This window comes from Equus asinus, chromosome 9 (assembly GCF_041296235.1).
Source record: "Equus asinus isolate D_3611 breed Donkey chromosome 9, EquAss-T2T_v2, whole genome shotgun sequence".
NCBI lineage: Eukaryota > Metazoa > Chordata > Mammalia > Perissodactyla > Equidae > Equus > Equus asinus.
Window position 1 is genome coordinate 45,988,041 of NC_091798.1, and position 21,841 is coordinate 46,009,881.

The following is a 21,841-nucleotide window of genomic DNA, read 5'->3' on the forward strand; positions in this document are numbered from 1 at the left end:
ACCATGGACCCTCTAGGGCTTCTCAGAGCACAGTTTGGAACCCACTGGTTTATACAGACCAACACCCTCCTTTTCTACTAAAAAATTAGGGCTTAGTTTATATCCTATGACAGAAAAAGGATAATTTTTCCTAATGTATAAATACATCTTATAAATTGTTATAAAAGAGATCAAAAAACCCAGAATGCCCCAACTAGATCTAAAATCAACACCTGGAATTTGGAGTGTCCACCGTTGTGACTTTTGTCTCTGAGATTGTTTTTTAAACTTTTCTTTGTTGTCTTTGTCTAGGTCTTACTACCTGTGAAATGGCTCTCCTCACTGGCAGCCACAGGCCTCTGCCTCAGTTTCACTTTATTCTCTTGACTTGTGGAAGTGACTTCTAGGGCCTTCCAAAGTGAATTTTGTATTTCTAATAGCATCTGTATTTTAGGTAAATCTATCCTAAATACATGTTTCAAATTTGGTAAAAGTTCTCATAAAATTACACACAGAAAGGTAATATTTTTACATGGATGCCGTAGATCTCATTATTTCATTCAACTGTTTGAAATCCTCCAGGGGTTTCAAATTGCTGTGAAGATAAAGACCATTAACTGTGCTTACTGTTACGTCTGTCTGCCTCTATAGCCAGACATTCCACCTGTTCCCCCAGCGTCTTCTTTCCAGCCACTCTGGCTTTTTTTGTTTCTTTTTTATTTTTTCTAAGTGCCTAATTTTTTCCCATTTCAGGATCTTTGCACATACTTTTTCCTCCTACCCCAACCCAGACTGGCTGCCTCCTATTTCTTCAAATCTTAGCTTAGACAGCACCTTGGGGACACGTATCCTGTCCCTGCTTCACTAACTTAAGTCCGTCTGTATTGTATTTTCATTCCGTTCTGTATTTTTTTTCTTCATAGCATTATCACGATTGAAACAAAATAACTTTTTGTGTAATTATTCATTTGCGTGTTCTCCCTGTAGACTGTCACCTCCACAAGTGTAGAGACTGTGTCTGCCTTGTGCATCACAGTATGCTCACTATCTAGCAGAGTGTGCAACACCTAGTAGCTGTTCAGTAAATGACTATGGAAGAATTGTGCATATATGCACAAAGTCTTATCTCTTTGTTTTTTTCAGGTTAAAGAAAGACCTGATGTGGGAGTTTATATCAAAGATTTATCAGCTTACGTGGTAAATAATGCTGATGACATGGATAGAATTATGACACTAGGCCACAAAAATCGTAAGTGTAGTGCATGATTGCAGTGTGTTGAGTGGGCTGGTTTAGAAGTCAAATTGCTATGGCACTTGGCCCTGTAGAGACTGGATTTTTAGGTTTCTTGAAAACCCTTCCTCTTTGGTTGTTTACTATGTAGAGAGCATATGTGAATGAAAGGTATTACAGATTGCTTTCCGTGCTGACCCAAATTTTGTTTCTTAGTAATAGTTCTGTATCTTTGAAATTCTCATATGGCTGTCTCTTGTTTGCTGTAATAATGTTGGTAATGTTTATTGAGCACTCACTATGTGGCAAATGCTTATGCTGAGTGCTTTGTAAGAATGATCTGTTTTAACCCTCACGATGGACTATGAAGGTGTTAAATTTCTATTTTGTGATTAAGGAAACTGAGACTTAATTTGAGTAACTTATCTAAGGTTATATACTACTTAATAAGTTGCAGAGCGAGTATTTAAATCTAGGCCATTATTCACCATTAACCAATCACTATACTGCCTCCTCTTTGTTGACAAGAAAAGCAAAATAAAATTAAAAATATTGTCATTCTTTTTAGTAATTATTTCAAGTTTTGTCTAAAGAATGAAAAGCTTCAATAATATTTAATACACAGATGCCCCAGGCCTGCTACTAACAGCAATTAGAGGTTAAAGGTATTTAAGATAGGAACATAAGAAGTAAACCTTTTTTTTTGTTTTTATGACTAGACTATAAATCTAACAAAGTCAGGGAAACTAAACAAAAAATTTAAAAAATCAATTGTCAGGGGCTGGCCCAGTGGTGTAGTAGTTAAGTTCACATGCTCCACTTTGGCAGCCTGGGGTTTGCAGGTTCGGATCCTAGGCACAGACCTATGCACCGCTCATCATTCCGTGCTTGGCGGCATCCCACATACAAAATTGAGGAAGACTGGCACAGATGTTAGCTTAGCAACAATCTTCTTCAAGCAAAGAGAGGCAGATTGGCAACGGATGTTAGCTCAGGGCCAATCTTCCTCACCAAAAAGAAAAAATTGGATTCTTATAAACCAAGTAATAGAAAGAAAAAGACGGAATTTTAACAGGAAAATGGGCAAAAGATATATATGAATATGTTATTCACAGAACTATACACAGCAATAAGCATTTGAAAGGATCTTCAACTTCACAAGTAATAGGAAAATGCATATTAAAACAATAGTGAGAGAGGTTTTACCCATTGGTTTGGATGAAAGGATTTCTGTGTTAGTGAGGCTTTGAAGAAATGGGCACTGGTGATGGGAATGTAAAGTGGTACAGCCTTTTTGAAGGGCAGTGTACCAGTATCTGTTGAAATTTTAAAAGTGCATTCATTTTGACTCAGTGTTTCTAATTCTAGCTATATAGTCTAGAAAAATATTTTTAGATGTAAACGAGGAAAACCTTGTTACAACATTATTTGAAATAGCAAAAAGTTTGATACCATCTAAATAACTATCTATAAAACATTGCTTAGGTAAATTATAGTACAAAAATACTGTGGACTATAATGAAGCTGTAAAGAAAAAAACCGAGTTGAACTACGTGTGGAGACTTGAAAGATTTTCAAGGTATATCATTAAGTGAAAAGAAAGCAAACTAGAGGACAGTATGTACTGCCAAATTATTAAACTATATATTTGGGCATTGTTTGTGTGTCCACATGTATGTATATGAAATACGAAATGAAAGGACGTTTAATAGTGGTTACCTTTAGGGAAGGGGAAGTAAGATTGGAGAAAAGGGATTTAGGGAGCTTTCTTTCTTTTTTTTGAGGAAGATTAGCTGTGAGCTAACATCTGTGCCCATCTTCCTCTATTTTACGTGTCGGACGCCTGCCATGGCACGGCTTGGTAAGCAGTGTGTAGGTCCACGCCTGGGATCCGAGCCAGAGAACCAGGCCCTGGAAGCAGAGTGCACGATCTTAACCGCTGTGCCACCTGGCTGGCCCCCATCACTTCTTTTTATATGTCTGTCTTTTTAAAATTCTTATGCTAGGAATATGTTCATGTATCGCTTATTTAATTAAAAAGATGTTTAGCGTAAGATTCCATTCACAATAGTGACCAGACTCTCCCATTAACTCCCTGAGAATTAATTTAATTTGGTATGAGATTTGCTCAAGGAAAACTGAAAAAATTCTAATGAGAGAAATGAAGATAAAAGGATTTGAAGACCTAAGATAGCAGAGAGGAAAATACTCTTCATTAGTAAATAGACTGAGTCCAGGAATTAAACATTTGGTACAAATATCCAAGTAGAAAAATTCCAACATAGAAGTACAAACTTTATTATATTGATATATAGTAAAATAACTATCAAGAGGAAAATAGCAGAGGGGGGAAATGTGGCCATAAAAGCTGCTGTTCTAAATAGATGAAAAATTGATACAAATATGAAATTTGTATCAATTTTGACAGGTGATCATGCTATAGAAATAGTTAATTTTACATTTAAGAAAATAAGTGAGTCATCTCATGAACAAATACACAGCCTGCCTAGTAACTAAAACACAAATTTAAGCTAGTCAGATAAATTTACATTGTGGGTATCATTGTAAATTGGTTAATACATCTGCAGAGCAGAGTTTTTCAACCCTTAAACCATAACCCTTTTCTTTAAAATATTATCTTTTGAATAGATAATCCAAGCACGTGGTATAAAATTCAAAAGGCACAAAAGTATACATTGAAAAACAAGTTTCCTCCTACCCTTGTGTCCCAGTCACCTAGTTCCTATGCCTGGTGGCACCTCCGTTGGTGTCTCCTGTGCCCTTCCTGATATTGTCTGTGTGTGCCCAGGCGTGTGTGTTTCTAAGGGGAGTGCTTGTCCTCTTTATGAGTCAGATGATAGTAAATGTACTTTATTAACAATATTACCTTGAAGATAATTTCACATTAACACATAAGAGTACATGTATAGGCATTTTTAAATAACTATATAGATTTCATTGGATAAATCTACATAATTTATTTACCCAATCTTTTATTGATGGACTTTTGAGTTGTTTTCAATCTTGCTATTATGAGCAGTACTCAGTAAATATTATATATACATGAGTTTATACACATGCAGGCATGAGTATGGGATAAATTTTTCCATATCCTGTTGAAAACATAAAAACTTAATTTTTTTCTTGTTCCAAAATAAATATTTCAACAAAAATTAAAGCTATGAAAGTGTTTATTATTTCTGTTAGGTGATGTGTCTGTAGGTTGGAGCATGGAGTCTACTTGATTGCTGCCAGCTGTTCTCTCTTAGGGATTGTAGAGTTCACTGTTGGTCCCTTTTAACAGCATGTCGGTTGCATTGCTTTGTTTTCATAACCAGAAATCACAATCATAAATAGCATGCTTTACTTATATTGCGAAAACAATAAGTATTAAAATATTTAATATGATTTTTTTCAAATTACATGTTCTTTCTCACTCCAAATTGAAAAACACTGCTACAGTGTGATTTAATAATCATATAGTTATAAAACTATTCCTACCCTTTGACCTGGTAATTCCAGTTTGGAAAATACATCCTATGGAAATAATTCTAAAGAGAAAGAAAGGTATCTGCTTAAAGGTGCTCATGTTGTCCTTCTGAGGACCTAGAATGGGAAACGATCCCAAATATCTTTCAGTAAGGGAATAGCAAAATCAATTTTACTAAAGTTTTCAAGTTGTTTTTACATGGAAATATATGTAGGAGCTAATGTTAAGTGGAAAAAAACAGGAGGTAAAATAAGACCTAATACTCTGGAAACGTGTATGTGTGTCACTACTGATCAGATGATTTGAAGTGGTGTCAGATTTAACAGGGTTTCATATTTTTTGGAAAAATTCAGAATTTGATTTAAAAGAAAATAGAAAAATATTATAGAGTCACAAATCCTTGCATTTCCTTTCACCACTTTGTCATTTACCTTCTTTCATTGGGCTTTACTTCTCTTTACAGTGCAACTTATGTTCTAGTTATGTGACTTCTAATATAGCCATATGCTAATAAAGAATACCCTTTCAATGTTTAAATTCTAAAATCAAAGCTTGTATGGAGAGGTTCTGACTGAATATATAGTAGGAAGATAATTTTGGCAGTGGGTAAAATTAACAATGCTTTTAAAATACTTTGGAATTTCAGAGAAAAACCAATGCATGCCTATTAAAAACAACAGACCTTTTTCTTATTTTACACAATATATTCAGGTAAAATATTTATGCACACACAAATAGTATATTTTGAATGGATGCTGTTGGTTTACAGATATTGGATTATACTATATATTCCTGTAACTTTTATTTTTTTTCAGTACATTTGTTATGAGTGTCTTTTCATGTCGTACAGGTCTACCCTATTTTTTTAAAGGACTGCTTAGTAATTCACACTATGACTATTCTGTAATTGATTAACCACTGTCCTCTTGATTGTTTCTGATCTCTCGCTGTTGCAAACAGTGCTGCATTGAATATCCTTGTATCATTTAATGCATATATGCAGGTATTTCTGTGGTTTAGACTCCCAGAACATAATAATTTTTAGAGACAGCTGAAACCGCAGTGATTTTTCAGATTGACGTGTATTTTTTTATGTAAATTTTTTTTTAGTTTTTGGGATTGCAATTAAGTATTGTGCTAAAGTTACCTCTTTAATATGAGAAACATTACAAATTCTTTTGTTATCAGCGTAAGTTGTCAGATAAATTTCTAATAATGGCTAAATATACCTATGCTTTTATGATTTAGCCATACTCTCTGACTTTTGGCTGTGATGAAATTAAGTATTTTAAACCATTCTGGATTATTATTTTGAAGGGCACTCCTTGTTATACTTTTTAAGAATTTCCTTCCTTTATTCAAGGTTCTGTTGGTGCAACTAATATGAATGAACATAGTTCCCGTTCCCATGCCATCTTCACGATTACTATAGAATGCAGTGAAAAAGGCGTTGATGGTAACATGCATGTCAGGATGGGAAAGCTCCATCTTGTAGATCTTGCTGTAAGTAACAGGATACTACTTAAGGAATAACTCTTGTGATTTCTTTTTCTTTTATAATAAAAGTTCAAGTGAAAAGATGTGATTTACATATGATTTTAAGTTGTTTACTAGTGTATATGTTTAACTTATTATTTGTTATGGAATATTTCAAACCTATACAAAAGCAGATGTAAGTATAATGACCTCCCATGCACCCATCACCTAACTTCAGCTGTTACCAGTTCATGGCCCGGCCTTTCATCTCTATCCTCAGCCACTTCCCTTCCTGTATTATTTCGAAGTGAATTCCACATATCAAATCAAATTTTTTATGGTTAAATTACTTCTTTTTTTGAACTTTGGGAACAATATTCTGTGTTTCTTATTTTAGCTTTATTTCTGTCTCTGTTTATTGCTAGGGTTCAGAAAGACAGGCAAAAACTGGAGCTACTGGACAGCGCCTAAAGGAAGCTACAAAAATCAATCTTTCACTTTCCACCCTTGGTAATGTAATTTCTGCCTTGGTTGATGGAAAAAGCACTCATGTGCCTTATCGTAACTCTAAATTGACTCGTCTTCTTCAGGATTCCTTAGGAGGAAATTCAAAAACCATGATGGTAAGAATTAACTGGTAGTATAGTTATCATTAGACAAGTTTAAGATTCCTGTTTATGCCAATAATTGATAGGCATAACATCTTAAAAACTATTATTATTTTCCTTTTTTTGATTTGTGGTTATTCTTTTCTAGTACACCATGTGTACTAGCCCGTAATAGTGTTGTTTGGAAACCACCGTGGTTGATGCTGTCTTTTTCAAGAAGGCCAGAGTGGAAATATGCTTCAAAAATTCCTTCTGATATATTTGTAATGGTAGTATTAATTTTAACTGTGTGAAATGTAAAATGTTTTGTTTTCTATTCCTGATTCAACAGTGTGCAAATATTGGGCCAGCAGATTACAATTATGATGAAACTATCAGTACATTACGATATGCTAACCGTGCCAAGAATATTAAAAATAAAGCTAGAATTAATGAAGATCCAAAGGATGCTTTGCTTCGTCAGTTTCAGAAAGAAATAGAAGAACTGAAAAAAAAGCTTGAAGAAGGTAACTTTTTCTCAAAATATTCATCTTAATGTCGGCTAAAAATACGGTGCTTAGCTGTTCAGTGTTCTAATAAAAACCACCCATTAAAAATTCTTTGAGCCTCTAACATTGCTCTTTAAAGGAATATTTCTGCAAGGTAACTTGATACTTACATACGTTAGCATTTTCACGTTAAGCTCAAGTAAAATTATATATTTGTATGTGTGATTTTAAAAAATTCATTTAACTTAAACCTCCATCTCAGTCCCCATGACCTTTTGTAGATTTCATATGACCCCTTATTAAATGATGAATTTTTATTTTTCTCTGTATAAGAGCAACTTCTGCCATATATGTATTTAGGTGAAAACAACCAGAGTTCTTTGCGATAGATATCAGTCACGATTGTTTGAAGTAAAGAAAGCTATCAGAGTCGTGGGTAAACCAAGTTTACTATAGTAAAAATTCGTTACATGACCCTGAAAATGTGCTTTCGTACTTAAATTTGAACGTGAGATTCTGTTTTGGAAATTCTTTTCCAACAAGATAACGTTAGAAGGTTAGAAAGTTTGAAGACCTTGTTCATGAGGGTGAGGAACTTCCAGCTACCATCGTGTTCAGTGACTCTCTGCCCCGTCACGCCAAGATCTGATTGGCGCAGGGCTCCTTTGCCAGGTAAACAGAGGGCTTTGAAGCTGCCTCTTTTTCAGTCACTGGGGAAACTGCTTAGATCAGATGTGAAATCCAGAGATGCCAGCATCGCAGATGTTCGGAGAAAGTGCTGATTCAATAAGCTGAAATAAGATTCTTGAAGAAAAGCAGTAATTGAGCTGCCTCTTAGATAATGAAATTTGGTGTTTTAAATGTGACCACTAGGTGGTATTTATAGTCAGTATGTTTTAAAGATTTAAAATTTCTTAGATTTGTTAATGTTGAGTTCATACCTTTATTTTGCTGACTTTTTTACATTTTTTATTGTAAAATATAACAAAATTTATCATTTTAACTATTTTTACATGTATAGTTCCGTGGCATTAAGTATGTTCGCATTGTTCTGTAATCATCACCACCGTCCACGTCCAGAACTTTTTAGTCATCCCAAAATGAAACTCTGTACCCATTAAATGCTAACTCTTCACCTTCCTCTCTCCTTCAGCCCCTAGTAACCACTGTTCTACTTTCTATCTCTCTGAATTTGACTATCCTAGGTACCTCATATAAGTAGAATCATGTAATATGTGTCCTTTTGTGTCTGGCTTCTTTCACTTAGCATATTGTCCTCAAGGATCATCCATATTGTAGCATGTGTCAGAATTTTCTTCCTTTTTTAAGGCTGATTAATAATCTACTGTCTGTATATACCACATTTTGTTTATCTGTTTATCCATTCATCTGTCAGTGGACACTTGGGTTGCTTCTGCATTTTGGCTATTGTGAATAATAATACTATGAATGGAGGTGTACAAATACCTCGTCAAGTCCTTGCTTTCAGTTCTTTTGGGTATATTCCAAGAAGTGGAATTGCTGGAACACGTGGTAATGCTGAGTTTATTTTTAACACTTCATTTTATTTATGGCATTTGTTTTTATAATCCAGTTAACAGAGTTCTATAATCTGGTTAATAGAGTTGATCATATAAACAGTTAAAAAGTAGGCAAAAACATTAAAAGAATTTTTTTAACTTTTTATTTTGAAATAATTTTAGACTTGTAGAAAACTTGCAGATATAGTGAGGAGAGAGTTCCTATATACCTGGCACCCAACTTCCCCTAATGTTAACATCTTACATAATCATAGTACAGTTATTGAAACTGGGAAATTTACATCGATACAAACTTATTAACCAGTCTACAGATCTTACCTGAATTTTGACAGTTTTCCCTCTTTTGCCCTTTTTCTCTAGTCCAGGATCCAATCTAGGACCACATTGCATTTAGTAGTCATGTCTTTTTAGTCTCCTCAGTCTGTATCTTTTTTTTTTTTTTTTGAGGAAGATTAGCCCTGAGCTAACATCCGCCACCAATCCTCCTCTTTCCGCTGAGGAAGACTGGCCCTGAGCGTCATCTGTGCCTGTCTTCCTCTATTTTATATGTGGGATGCCTGCCACAGCATGGCTTGATAAGCAGTGCCTAGGTCTGCACCCAGGATCTGAACTGGTGAGCCCTGGGCTCCCGAAGCAGAGCATGTGAACTTAACTGCTATGCCACTGGGCCGGCCCCAATCTTGACACTTTTGAAGAGTACTGTTCATATATTTGTAGAATGTTCCTCAGTTTGGGTTTGTCTATAGTTTTCTCTTAATTATTCTCCAAAGTTTCTCTCCTATAAATCTATTTTATTTTTTCCTTCGTAAGTAATATGTGTCTTGTGGGGAGATATGTAGAGACTATACAAAGGTCCTGTTTTCTCATCACACTTTCTCCCACTCATGTTAGCAGCCATCACGGGTTCCTGCCTGCAACAATAGTTCTGTAGCGTTTGCTCAGTAATGACTTTCTCTTCTCTTCATTCCTTCTGATGTTTACTATCTGGAATTCTCAGGAAGAGCAGTCCCTTCTCCCCCACTTATTTGTTTATTCAATTATTTATTTATGTCAGTATGGACTCATGGATATTTATTTTAGTCTGTGGATTATAATACAGTGGTATTATTTATTTTGTTTTTCAAATTATTCCAGCTTTGGCCATTAGGAGATCCTTCAGGGGAGTTTCTCTGTCCTTTCAGCTTGCTCCCCCCAGGTTTTTTTGAGCATTTCCTTACTTTCTGGCATGACAGATGTTTTAGGCTCATTTTGTGTTTTCCCTACCCTAGCCTTAAAATAATTTATTTCTCCCTGGTTCTTTTCAGTGGAGAATGGTATTTAGAAACCAAGAGTTGGGCATTAGGTGTGCTCATTGCTACCAGGGTGCCATTGTTTCTAGGCCTAAAGAACAAAATATTTTTAATGAATTCATTCTCCCGAAACTCTGTGATCTTTTTCCATTCTTTATTTACAGGTTCAAACATTACCTTGTTGTGATTAGTGTATATTTTACTTCTTTTTTCCCCAATTACCTTTGTTTTCTTAGACATTTCATACATGAACAGTAGTATTTTTAAGTGCTTTAAAGGTGATATAGTACTGGTCTGATTAATGTTAGTTTATTCTCCTTTATTTTATTTTTTTAAGTTAACATAATTTTTGTACAAATAAGCCCTTCTTCTTTTGAAGTATTTCTTGTTATGTAGTCCTAAGAGGGTTATCTCTGTATTACATGACAGTGTTATGGTTCTTAAAAAATATACAGGTTGAATGAATTATTTAAAATCTTAAATGGAAAACTGAGGAGAAAATGCTCCTCAAAAGTGATCATATTTTTAAAAGACTGAAACAATAACTCTAACATGTAATTTATATATATATTTAAAGCTGTACTTGAACTAATCATGTGGAATTTTAAATGGATCCGAATTTAACTTCTCTTTAGGATCTTTAAAAATAAAACCTCTGTTGTATATCATATCTATTTCTGAGGTTAGTGTATCTCATATACTGTATAAGAATATTAAAGTCTAGGGCAACAAAAACCTAATGAAGAAAGTTGATATAGGCATTTCCTAAATAGCCAATGACCTGGTACAGAATAAAAATACTTGTGTTAAATTTTTATTCAAGGGGAAGAAATATCAGGCTCTGATATCAGTGGGTCAGAGGAGGATGATGACGAAGAGGGTGAGATTGGAGAAGATGGAGAGAAAAAGAAAAAGAGAAGAGGTAAGTTATTTTTAGTGTTCTAGAAATTAACGGATTGCTACCTATGCTACCTAAAGATGGTTTAACATTCCTGAGGCAGTTGAGTGCATGCCTTTTATTTTGCCATTTTTAGTTATGGTAGCAGTTCGAACAGAGGAAGTATGCCACATACCTAGTTAGCTTTGCATTATTTTTTTTCTCCTATTTATAGCTGAATCAGAATACTGTATGTTCTGGGTTCTTTTAGAATTTACAATTGTAAAAATCTGTGATAGTGGGTATACCATTTTAAAATTTTATGTGGTGTTTCAGTTTTATGTGGGGACTTTCATCTATGTTAGGAACCTAGGTTTTTTAGGAAATTAGGATAATGTGGAGTTTTTCTCAAGCATTATTAGGCTTTAGAAGTCATTGCATTTTTAAATAAGAAATTTGTATGAGGACTATTTTTTAATTTGACTTTTTTATTTATGAAATATACCTCATTCTCACCCTGTAATGGGGCATTTTTTGCTGAGTGTGAACTGACTGTTTATTGTGATAAAGATGTAGATAACATTCAAAAGAGAGAGACATATTATAATGGCCTACATTTCACCCTAAATATTTACTTGTTTCAGAACTCTCTTCCATTAACGTGGATCGTTGTTTTCAAGTTGGTGTATATTTTGCTTGTCTTATTAAAATGATCTTGCTGAAAATAAACCCATCATTCCTTGATCAGGAGCCCCAAAGTTAAAAACTATAAAGATTCTGTAACTTCAAAAGACAGGAAAAGCATGATTTAGAGCAAGAGTTGGCAAAATATAGTCTGCTGGCCAAATCCAGCTCACCACCTGTCTTCATAAACAAAATTTTATTAAATGGCCATGCTCATTGTTTACACATCGTCTACAGCTGCTTTCACATGAGACCGTATGGCCGCCGAAGCCTAAAGCACTTACTATCTGTCCCTTTACAGAAAATGTTTGCCGACCCCTGATTTGGAGAAGTGGTTTTGTGTTCATACCTATTTTTCAGAGTAAACTATTCAAAGCTAAAGCAGATAATAGATTTGTTAAAAATAAAATTTTAAATAGAAAAAAGTGCCACTGCTTAATAGGTTAAAAGATTTAATAGTAAAATACCTTCTGGGGCCGGCCCCGTGGCTGAGTGGTTAAGTTCGAGTGCTCCTTCAGTGGCCCAGGGTTTCGCTGGTTCAGATCCTGGACGTGGACATGGCACCACTCGTCAGGCCACTTTGAGGCAGCATCCCACATGCCACAGCTAGAAGGACCCACAACTAAAATATGCAACTATGTACTGGGGGGATTTTGGGAGAAAAAGCAGAAAGAAAATAAAACCCTTCCTTCCAGGCTTAGATATTTAAAACTTTTCCGTGAGCCTGTCACAGTTTTGCCATGAAACTTTAAACACACGTAGTTATATCTGATAGTTTGATGTTTTGGAGGGGAAAGAGTGAAATTGGAGACAAACCAGCCTGTCTATAATGAAGGGTAATTTATCATTCCTATAATTTTAAGTGTGCATGGCTTTACATTTTAAAACTCAGTTCCTTTTACTTTATCAACCTAAGTATTTTAAATAAACTTTAATGTCACCAAATGACTTATTTATTTTTTATTCTTGTCATTCCAACCCTCTGAATTACTATATTTTAGGTGAATAGTGGGGTTTGCCCACAGTAGATGCTTAAAGGAATACAGTTTCTAATTGCCCTGTATGGTTTTGTAATTAGAGAATATTGGATAGACTACCAAGACTGGTTTTAAGGGAAAGTACACTTTAGTTCTTTGATACAAAGCTTGATTGTCCTTTAAAATTCTTTCTCTGGAACTGAATTTTTCTCTGTGTATATGTTCATTTTCTTGTTTCCTCTTTCTTTGGTTCCCGTTGGGCTCATTTCTTTGTCTTCCAGGCAGTAGCAGCAGCAGTAGTTCAGACTCCACATGTTCTGTCATAGAGAAACCTCTGGATAAGTTCTTGCCTAGTGAGTGGTAGCTCTTCAATTCTCTAACAGAGCTTTGGCTTTTCCATAACCCATGGGCTTCATTTGAGAAATGCTGCACCGCTCCCTGTCGTCACTTAATACATGTTGGACTTCCCAGGGGAACAAAGCATGTGATGGTTTTCCCTCTGTTCATTGCTTCCAGTTAACCATAATTGTTAAAACATATGCTTAAGCTTATGTTTGAGACAATGGAAGAGAGATTCATGCTTTCGCAATTGAGATAATGTAAAGAGAGCTAGTAAGCTGTATAAAAGAATAATTGTATGGTTCCTTTCTGTGTTTCATGATAAATTTCTAATCCTAGTCACTATATGGGTCATGTAATAACAAATCCTGAATTTCTAAAAGTACAAATTCTATTTGGAAGTACACCAGTGCCCATTATAACATGTCTTACAGTTATAAAGATTTTATGCTTTGGTGTCCTCTTCTGAGGAGTGGCTTAAGATTGAAAGCTCCCAAATAAAGAAAAATTTGTTTGAAAAGAAAAAAAGTTTGAAATGAATAAAGATAAATTGAATAGTATTTTATTTCAAATGGCAGTTTACGCCTAATCTAAATTGCCTGATTGATTTTTAAGAAACTTTCTAAGGTGTGATTCGAGAATTCAGATCCACGAGAAATTGTTTATGCAGGATCTATCTAGACTTATTTCAACCTAACGGCTTTTTCTTAAACCTTAGTTTAATTAAGTTGAAAAGTATTATTAATTTTATTTATGTTTTATTTTCAGAAGAAAAGGGAATTGATGCTTTCTTGTACTAGCTTGCAGCTTACTGCCTTTTAAAGCATTATCTATATACTTACCTTTCCAAATCTAATAACAAAAACATTTGGTGTTGTTCTCAAGCTTTTATCTTTCTAGGGGAAGAATTTCAAGAATATTAGAAATTGTTTTCTCTATGGACAATTCTTACATTTTACCAAAACAATTAATTTCAGAGGATAACTTAAAAATATATGAAATTGCTTTAGAAACCATATAGAAATATTATTTTGTATTATGAACTGCGAAATATGAGAAAATTTCTGAGTGGAAGGCATTATAATTTAATCTTCTGTTTTAAAACTTAGTCCTAAAAGAGTAGTGATATGAAAGTATGTTATGAAAAGAGTTGTGCTTTGTTCAGTTCAAGCAGTCTTAGTTACTATTTTTGTACCTAGCACATAGCACTAAGTTCTTTTGTTGTGATGTGGGTGTATTGGTGAAGTGGAGAGATCGTTGTCCCAGCATGTGGTTGCTGTGTATAACTTGTATGTACCTTCTCTTTTAAAAATATGAGTGGCCTTTTTTTAGGTGTTCTTTGCTTGAATCATCAATTGATCACCTACTTGTATAGAATCATTATTATAATTACCCTTAACAATCTACTGATAGATCGAATGCAAGTTTGTTATTATACAGGTGTACTTCACTTTATGCAATAAATGACTTTTTTTCTGAAAATATTGCTTATAAGTCAAGTTGGAAAATCAAATCTATTGGGAGAACTTGCAGTCTTTAAAAATTCTTCATTAAATCCTTTTGTTAATAAAATAATCACTGCAAATTATTATAATCTAATTTATATGTTTAGTTGGTTGAGGCTTTTGTGTTGGATTTTCTTTAAGGGGGGCACACCTGTGGTGGATCCGTGTATTAGAAGAACATTGAATTGTGAAATTTTGAAAATGGACAATGTGAATTTTGACACTTATAAATTTTTTTTAAATTGGCTTAACTTTCTGTTTTGCCCTTTTAGATTACTTCCCAGGTCTTAGCAGGTCAAAATTCCATGTCTAACCTTAGTATAACCACCTGGTGCTGAGCTGTTAGATTTGCAGGAGTTTGGGAGTCAGTGTGAGCTGTTGAGATTGATTTGAATTGTAACCTTAGACTAAATTAATCTTGTTGTTATCCTTGCTTAGATTTCATCTGATTGTGTTGAATATGCTTTTCTTTTTATATAAAACTCTTCTATTTCAGTTTTGATAATGATTTATTTCTATACTTATACTATAAATAAATGCTATTACATTTTTCTTTGTTTTACAAAAGAAATAATGTTTTTCTTTTTTCTCTTCTCGTCTCTGTGCATATGCTTCCTGTCTACGGTTTGCTTACCACTTCTTATTGACAGACCAAGCAGGTTGGTGTGATTGATTTGCACTCCACGCGGTACAATTATTTAAACTATAAATAACTTTGTTATTTAACTACATTTTTTAAATTTGGTTTTTTTTACAAGGTAAGTATTAATCTTTTATATTTAAAAAAATCTTTCAACTTTAGCTTTTTTTTTAAAAAAACTTCCTTTTTTCCTAAATTATTTTTTAAAATTTATTTCAGTTTTTATTGAGGAAGATTTTAGGAATATTCTTGTTTCTAAATGATCTTTTTAGGGAAACAATTCAGAAGCTTTAGATTGACAGTGACAAACACACAGGATGTTCTAGACCTAATTAACAAAACAGACAAAAATAAATAGATCACCAGAACCAAAAGGTATAATTTTTTTCCCTAATTCTTAGAGACCCATGAAGCCAAATTTTGGAAATACAAATATAAATGATTTCACATTCAAGCATTTTTCTCTTTTTTTAAAGCAAGGAATCACTTATGCCCATGGGTGTTCATGTAATGAAAATGAAATTAATTCAGTTAACACTTACCTGAAATTCTTCCCTTTACCTTTACTTTGCCAAGGTTTGCCTTCACAGTTTTGGTAGAGCAGATGGCAAACGGCAATTACAAATATTACTACTCCTATTTACCTTCATTAAACACTCTATGACGTTAGACTATAGATTTATTTACCTGAAATTTTGTACTGAATTCTATCATGTAGTATTAGAAGAAGGATTTTTAAAAGTCTTTAAAAAAATCAATGCAAAAGTGACTTTTAGTGATGTCACATTTTTAAATGCCTGATGAGGAGAGTTGTACATATTTACATTTAGCTTAAAATATTATTTTGGGGTGAAATATGATTTATCAGAGTAATTTTGGCTAGAATAATATGTTACTTAAATATGTGACTTTTGAAACTGAATCTAGCAGTGTATGCATGATCATCTTTATGAAAATGTTATAAGAACACAATAAGATTTTTGCTGCTAAAGCATCAGTTTGAAAATATTACCTGAATCGTTTTGAATAACTAATGCAATTCAGGCGTAGGAGTAATTCATCACTAGGCATATGCTTTTGTATTTCTACATATGGAATCTTTTTATTTTACTGCCTCTTAATGGGTTTGGAAACTGTATGTTTTTAACTATTAACAAAACAATTAAAACCCCAAAAGCCTAAAAAAATTAATGTACATATGTTGTTAATCAGATCATTTCCTCTATACTATTAGTATCCATATCTTTGCACATACAGTTTTTTTGTCTTAACGTATTTGCCATTTTTTCTTTAAATATTTGTAATTCTGAGGTGGAAAGAAAGTTGTAATTTTTTAATACGTGCATTTACTTTATACCTGAACTTATACTTTCCCCCCTCAGATTTCTAAGAAATAGTATTACTGATGGAAAACTCTAGGAATTCATTGGGAATAGGAGTTAGATTACTTTTTAAAATTAATTTTTTTAACAGCATATGTCAGATCATTCAATACAGGTGATTGTGCCAAAGAAACCATCCAGAATCAGCTCTACATTCTGACTTTTGGAATGCAATGAATCACACCACACCAGAGCATGGATTTGGATCAGTGCTTTTATTTACTCTTTTATTTCACTTATTTGTTTTGTGGCTTAAGTTTGCTTTGAACTTAATATTTCTATAGAAATGAAGGGTAATGTATTTTAAACCCTTGGGTTTTTTGTATAATTTTATCCTAAAGAATTAAAGTCTATGAATGATTTTTCGTCTTATGGTTTTTGAAAGAATATATTCAGGTCTTTATCTCCATCATCATTATTGTTCATTTCTCTTTCCTTGTTAGCAAGAGGGGTTAGCTTTTGGGTGGAGACATTAACAATTTATAAAGTCTTCTGGTTTACACTCTTTTGTGGTCCTTTGGGAAGGAAGTTAAGAATGACAGAAAGCTTTCAGGAGAGCTCAACCCAGTTCTACGAAAAGTTTGATTGTTTTTCTGAAGGAAAGTGTGTTTCAAAGAAATTGTATTACCAGAAATGATTTATCTTGGATTCAGTTTCATGACCAGTTTAATAAGCTAGTTTTTATCTTTCTTTTTGATTTTTCATTTTAATTTCATTGAGTAAACTTGTAATGAACACTTATTATGTGTGTATAAAACACTACTAGGCATTATAATCAAAATACTCAATTGGAAGCTGTATTTCCAGCTTTATTATTTCATAGTATTTTTACTTATATTTGACATTTGGCATGTTTAATCTGACTTAGGGAAATTTAGGATCCTGAGTTTGGTGTAATAACAAGCTATTTTGGTTGTTCATTTAAGATATGAGGACGTATCATGACAGCTCAGCAACTGTAAAATGCCTGGTTAATTACTATGTAACTATTATGTAATTAGTATAGAATTTCTTCCTTTAAAAGTATACTATGAAATGAAATATTTTCAAGTAATCTTATTAAACAAAAATTTTAGAAAAATTCTGAAGATATATATTAAAAACTACTTGCATAAATTCTGCCAAATGTTTTTATTTGTAAGTTTTATAACTATATATGAGTTTTTTTTGTTATTTTAATAAATTTTGGGGAAGTCACTTAATTTTTGAGAAGTGGCTTGATTTTGTACCTGGTTATCAGAAAGAAATTAATTAAATAATCATATTGATTTTTGACCATATGTTATTTGGGGACACACAGACCTTTGCTTTTTTATTTATTTGGCTTTCCTGTTAATCTGTCTTTCTTTTTTTTCTCGCTCATCTGTTTTGCTTCTCCTTCACTTACTTTTGTTCTTAGTTGTCATCGTACAATTGAGTAACAGTTTGAATTTAGCAATTAGTTAAAAAGTTCTTCTAGGAACATAATAAATAGAAATAAAATATATTCGTTTGGTTTCCTTAAAATATTGATATTTGGTTTTGTATGATTGAGGAATGTATCTTTTATTCTGATAATTTATACAAGTCTGAAGCATTGACTCTAAAGTGATTGTTGCAATTAAATGACTCAAATAGGTAAAAAGAAGGTTTCCCCAGATAAGATGGTTGAAATGCAAGCAAAGATTGATGAGGAGAGAAAAGCACTTGAAACAAAACTTGACATGGAAGAAGAAGAAAGAAACAAGGCTAGAGCTGAACTAGAGAAACGGGAAAAAGATCTTCTTAAGGCCCAGTAAGTATTACTGATCGAGGTGGATTTGTGATTTAAATTTCTGATATTTTTCATAGGATGTATAAGCAAGAAATTTGAACAGTAATTAAAAGCTTGATTTTTGTCTCCAGAGGGGCTATTTTTGGTTAGAAAGTTTCATTGTATGTGTTGTATTTCTAAAAATTACATCTGTTTTGATTATTTCATCTCTATATGGGAGGAAAAAATATCAGTGCATTTGAGTTATAGGTGAAATCATAAATTAATACTACACAGTGGCATAATTTGATAGAGATATTACTTAATTAGATTCCTAGTTTGAAATTTTGCCTCCAAATTCTCATTAAATTATTGGAAATGATATTAGTAGAATACTAGATAATCGATGGATATAGAATATTCTCATTTTAATCGACAGACAAGAGCATCAGTCTTTGCTAGAGAAATTATCTGCACTGGAGAAGAAGGTAATTGTTGGTGGTGTTGATTTGTTGGCAAAAGCTGAGGAACAAGAGAAACTTCTTGAAGAATCTAATATGGAACTGGAAGAAAGGAGGAAAAGAGCAGAACAACTTCGCAGAGAACTTGAGGAAAAAGAGGTAATATGACTTTATGTTTGGGTAACACTTTGCCTAAGGTATTTAACTTTTCTTGTGAAAAGCTAAATAACTATAATCTTAATAACATTTTAAAGCAGATCTGTGGATTGCTTTGAAAGATAATAGTTGCTAAACATTTACGTCATTTGTTAAATAATTAAATTTATGATTTAATGAAGAAAATTATTAAGTTTATCCATTTTTGTCATAGCAAGAACGCTTGGATATTGAAGAAAAATATACCAGTTTGCAAGAGGAAGCTCAGGGAAAGACCAAGAAATTAAAGAAAGTCTGGACTATGCTTATGGCTGCAAAGTCAGAGGTTGGTCTCTTAGAAAATACCTACCAATGTAGTTCTGAAAATTTTGAAGAAGAATTACTTTGATTAAGTATGATTAAGAATCCTAAAGGAATCAAAATGTATGCTTACTAAAGAAATAAAATTTTCTCCTTTATGTGCAATTTTTAATTTATCTACTGAGGTAAGTTGTTTCTTTCCAAACTTAACTAATAACATGGAATAGATAGTGATAGTGTCATTCTGTGCACTGTCTCTGTGAAAGAACTGGGTAAGGTCTTACAAGGTTTATTAGACCAGTGCCCTATGTCAGATGGAACTGTTTCGTATTTAAAGTCTTGTTTGTCCTTAATGTTTTCATTGATCTTCTCGTAGATGGCCGATCTCCAACAAGAACATCAGAGGGAAATTGAAGGCCTGCTGGAGAATATTCGACAACTTAGCCGAGAGCTTCGCCTTCAGATGCTTATTATTGATAACTTTATACCTCAGGATTATCAGGTAAGAGGGAAGTTCTCTGACCTAGATGTTAGGTCACTTGGCTGGGGTTAAGGAATCAGAAAATATAATTTCTAAATTAATTGATGGTAAATATTTACATTTCACTTGTCAGCAATAAAATTTCATTGAACTAATACCATCACATTTCACTTCAGCTGTTAACTTTTCTTAAAACATAATTCTCAGTTTGTGTATGTAAGTACACAAAGTATCTCAGAATAAGAATTTCTCAGCCGTTTGGAGGAACCCAGTTTCATGTAATTGCAATCAGAATCAAGGTATAGGTCCTATTTATTCATTCAGCATCCTTTATTTTTTAAGTAGAATAAACAGAACTCCTGTGCTTTTTTCTCCCTTTTTATGGATGCTAATTCTCTATGTGTTTGGTAAGATATATATAACATGAAATTTACCACTTTAACTATTTTTAAGAGTACAATTCAGTGACATTAAGTACATTCACGGTGTTGTGCAGCCATCATCACCATCCATCTCCATCTCCATCAGGATGCTAATTGTTAATACCAGTATAATTTTAAAATGTCAGCCTTTATTTTTCTTTACCAAAAATTTCCATCTTTCCAGTACATTTTAGTAAACTTTAGCATGTTGATTTTTTAAAAATTTATTTTGAATCTCTGTACAGCTTTAAGAAATTTCTCTGAAAATAAGCCTTAGTGTTTTTTTTCTTTGGACCTTGGGTGCAGAGAATTAATCTTTGGTTTGTGGTGCCCTCTCCTTCCTGGTCCTTGGATGGTCTGCTTTTATTTGTTTAGTTAGTTATTTTGTAGTGAACTCATCCCCCAAAAACAAAAGCTAGGACCATGTCAGTAACCTAGTTCTAGCCAAATGGTTTCCCTCTCCCCTTTTCCATCCCTTTGCCTCTTTCAACTCAAGGTAACTGTCATCCTGAATCCCATGTTCTTCATTTCCTTGCTTTTTATTTTTATGTAGTTTAATTTCATCTACATATATTCCTTAAAAGTATGTATATTTAAGTTTATAAAAAGGATATGCAGACTATTTTTGAGACTTAACTTTTTTCACTTAATATATTAAGATTTTAGTACCATGAATATTTTTCAGTATTTTAAATGTTATTAAATATTAAGAATAGACCATCTTTGACTCTTTTAAAGGAAATGATTGAAAACTATGTCCATTGGAATGAAGATATAGGAGAATGGCAGCTAGTGAGTATTACCTTCATCCTTCCGTGATATGCTTATGGAGTCCTTCCTGTAGACTAGGAACTGTGCTGGCTACCTTGGGAGATAGGTGGTCCAGAGGATGCATCAGATGAAAATCCAGTAGGTGGACAAGACGTTTTTCTAGTTGACTGTATTATAACACACAGAATATTCAGTGGAAATGGTGTCGATGGGGGCTATGTTGGACTGAATGACCTCTGGGTCCCTTTTTGTTCCAGCATTCAAATCATGTTTTATGAGAGTAGCATTGGTATATCTCCTAGTAATTTACCTTATTCAGAGTATTAATTGCTAATTAAGACAATTCTCCTCCCCCCTTTTTTTCCTTTTTTGAGAAATGTGTTGCCTACACAGGAAATAACATGCGGAAGCAGACTCCAGTTCCTGATAAAAAAGAGAAAGATGTAAGAATGCTTTTTTTTTTTAAACTACAGTTGTGTCTTTATAGGAATGTGGGTCACTAATTTGTGTTATCAACGTGATATCTGTTAACCAGCTCTGCTGAAAAAATAGGCTAATCTTTTGGGACTAGAGGCTCTGCGATGAGGGGATTATTAGGACAGATCTGCTTGCCTTCAGTCATGATGGCAGGCTTATCATTTCTATCACAAGAGTGGCGTGGAGTCATCTTTGGAGCACTCTCTTCACCTCTCTGAGTCGTGGAGGTGTGGTTAGAGGGTAGAATGTGTCCTTTTCGAAGCTAGTCTGAGTCTTAGGTCAACAAGAGGAAGTAGCAGCTTTAGGGAAAACAGCAACAGTTTTTCTTTACTACACAGGAATTTATAGTGTGTCAGGGCATCTTATTCATCAACACTTGGTGAATACATTTGAGATAAATGGCATTAGAAGAAGAAATCTTTAGACATTTATTTGGTCTTCTGTGGCTTTTTTCTGGAGTTTATTCAGTATTTTAAATCTTCCCCCAGATCTGGTTTAAATCCGTCCTATAAGAGCATCTTGTGTTTGTTTCCTT

The 21,841-nt window shown here is 33.5% G+C and overlaps 1 protein-coding gene across 3 annotated transcripts in view; it reads left to right on the forward strand.

The window, feature by feature from the left end:
* KIF3A (kinesin family member 3A) overlaps positions 1-21,841 on the forward strand; it is a 46,489-nt gene that overhangs the window by 19,474 nt on the left and 5,174 nt on the right. The window contains exons 5-17 of one of the 3 annotated variants that reach the window (XM_014856768.3): positions 1,123-1,228; positions 6,064-6,203; positions 6,602-6,799; positions 7,116-7,290; positions 10,926-11,024; positions 12,922-12,993; positions 15,135-15,143; positions 18,124-18,280; positions 18,678-18,858; positions 19,070-19,180; positions 19,532-19,657; positions 20,797-20,850; positions 21,204-21,272. In XM_014856768.3, coding sequence (XP_014712254.1) covers positions 1,123-1,228; positions 6,064-6,203; positions 6,602-6,799; positions 7,116-7,290; positions 10,926-11,024; positions 12,922-12,993; positions 15,135-15,143; positions 18,124-18,280; positions 18,678-18,858; positions 19,070-19,180; positions 19,532-19,657; positions 20,797-20,850; positions 21,204-21,272 — 1,497 coding nt within the window. The remainder of the gene's footprint in view (positions 1-1,122; positions 1,229-6,063; positions 6,204-6,601; positions 6,800-7,115; positions 7,291-10,925; positions 11,025-12,921; positions 12,994-15,134; positions 15,144-18,123; positions 18,281-18,677; positions 18,859-19,069; positions 19,181-19,531; positions 19,658-20,796; positions 20,851-21,203; positions 21,273-21,841) is intronic. The other 2 variants (XM_070517409.1, XM_014856770.3) reach the window with 2 other exon arrangements.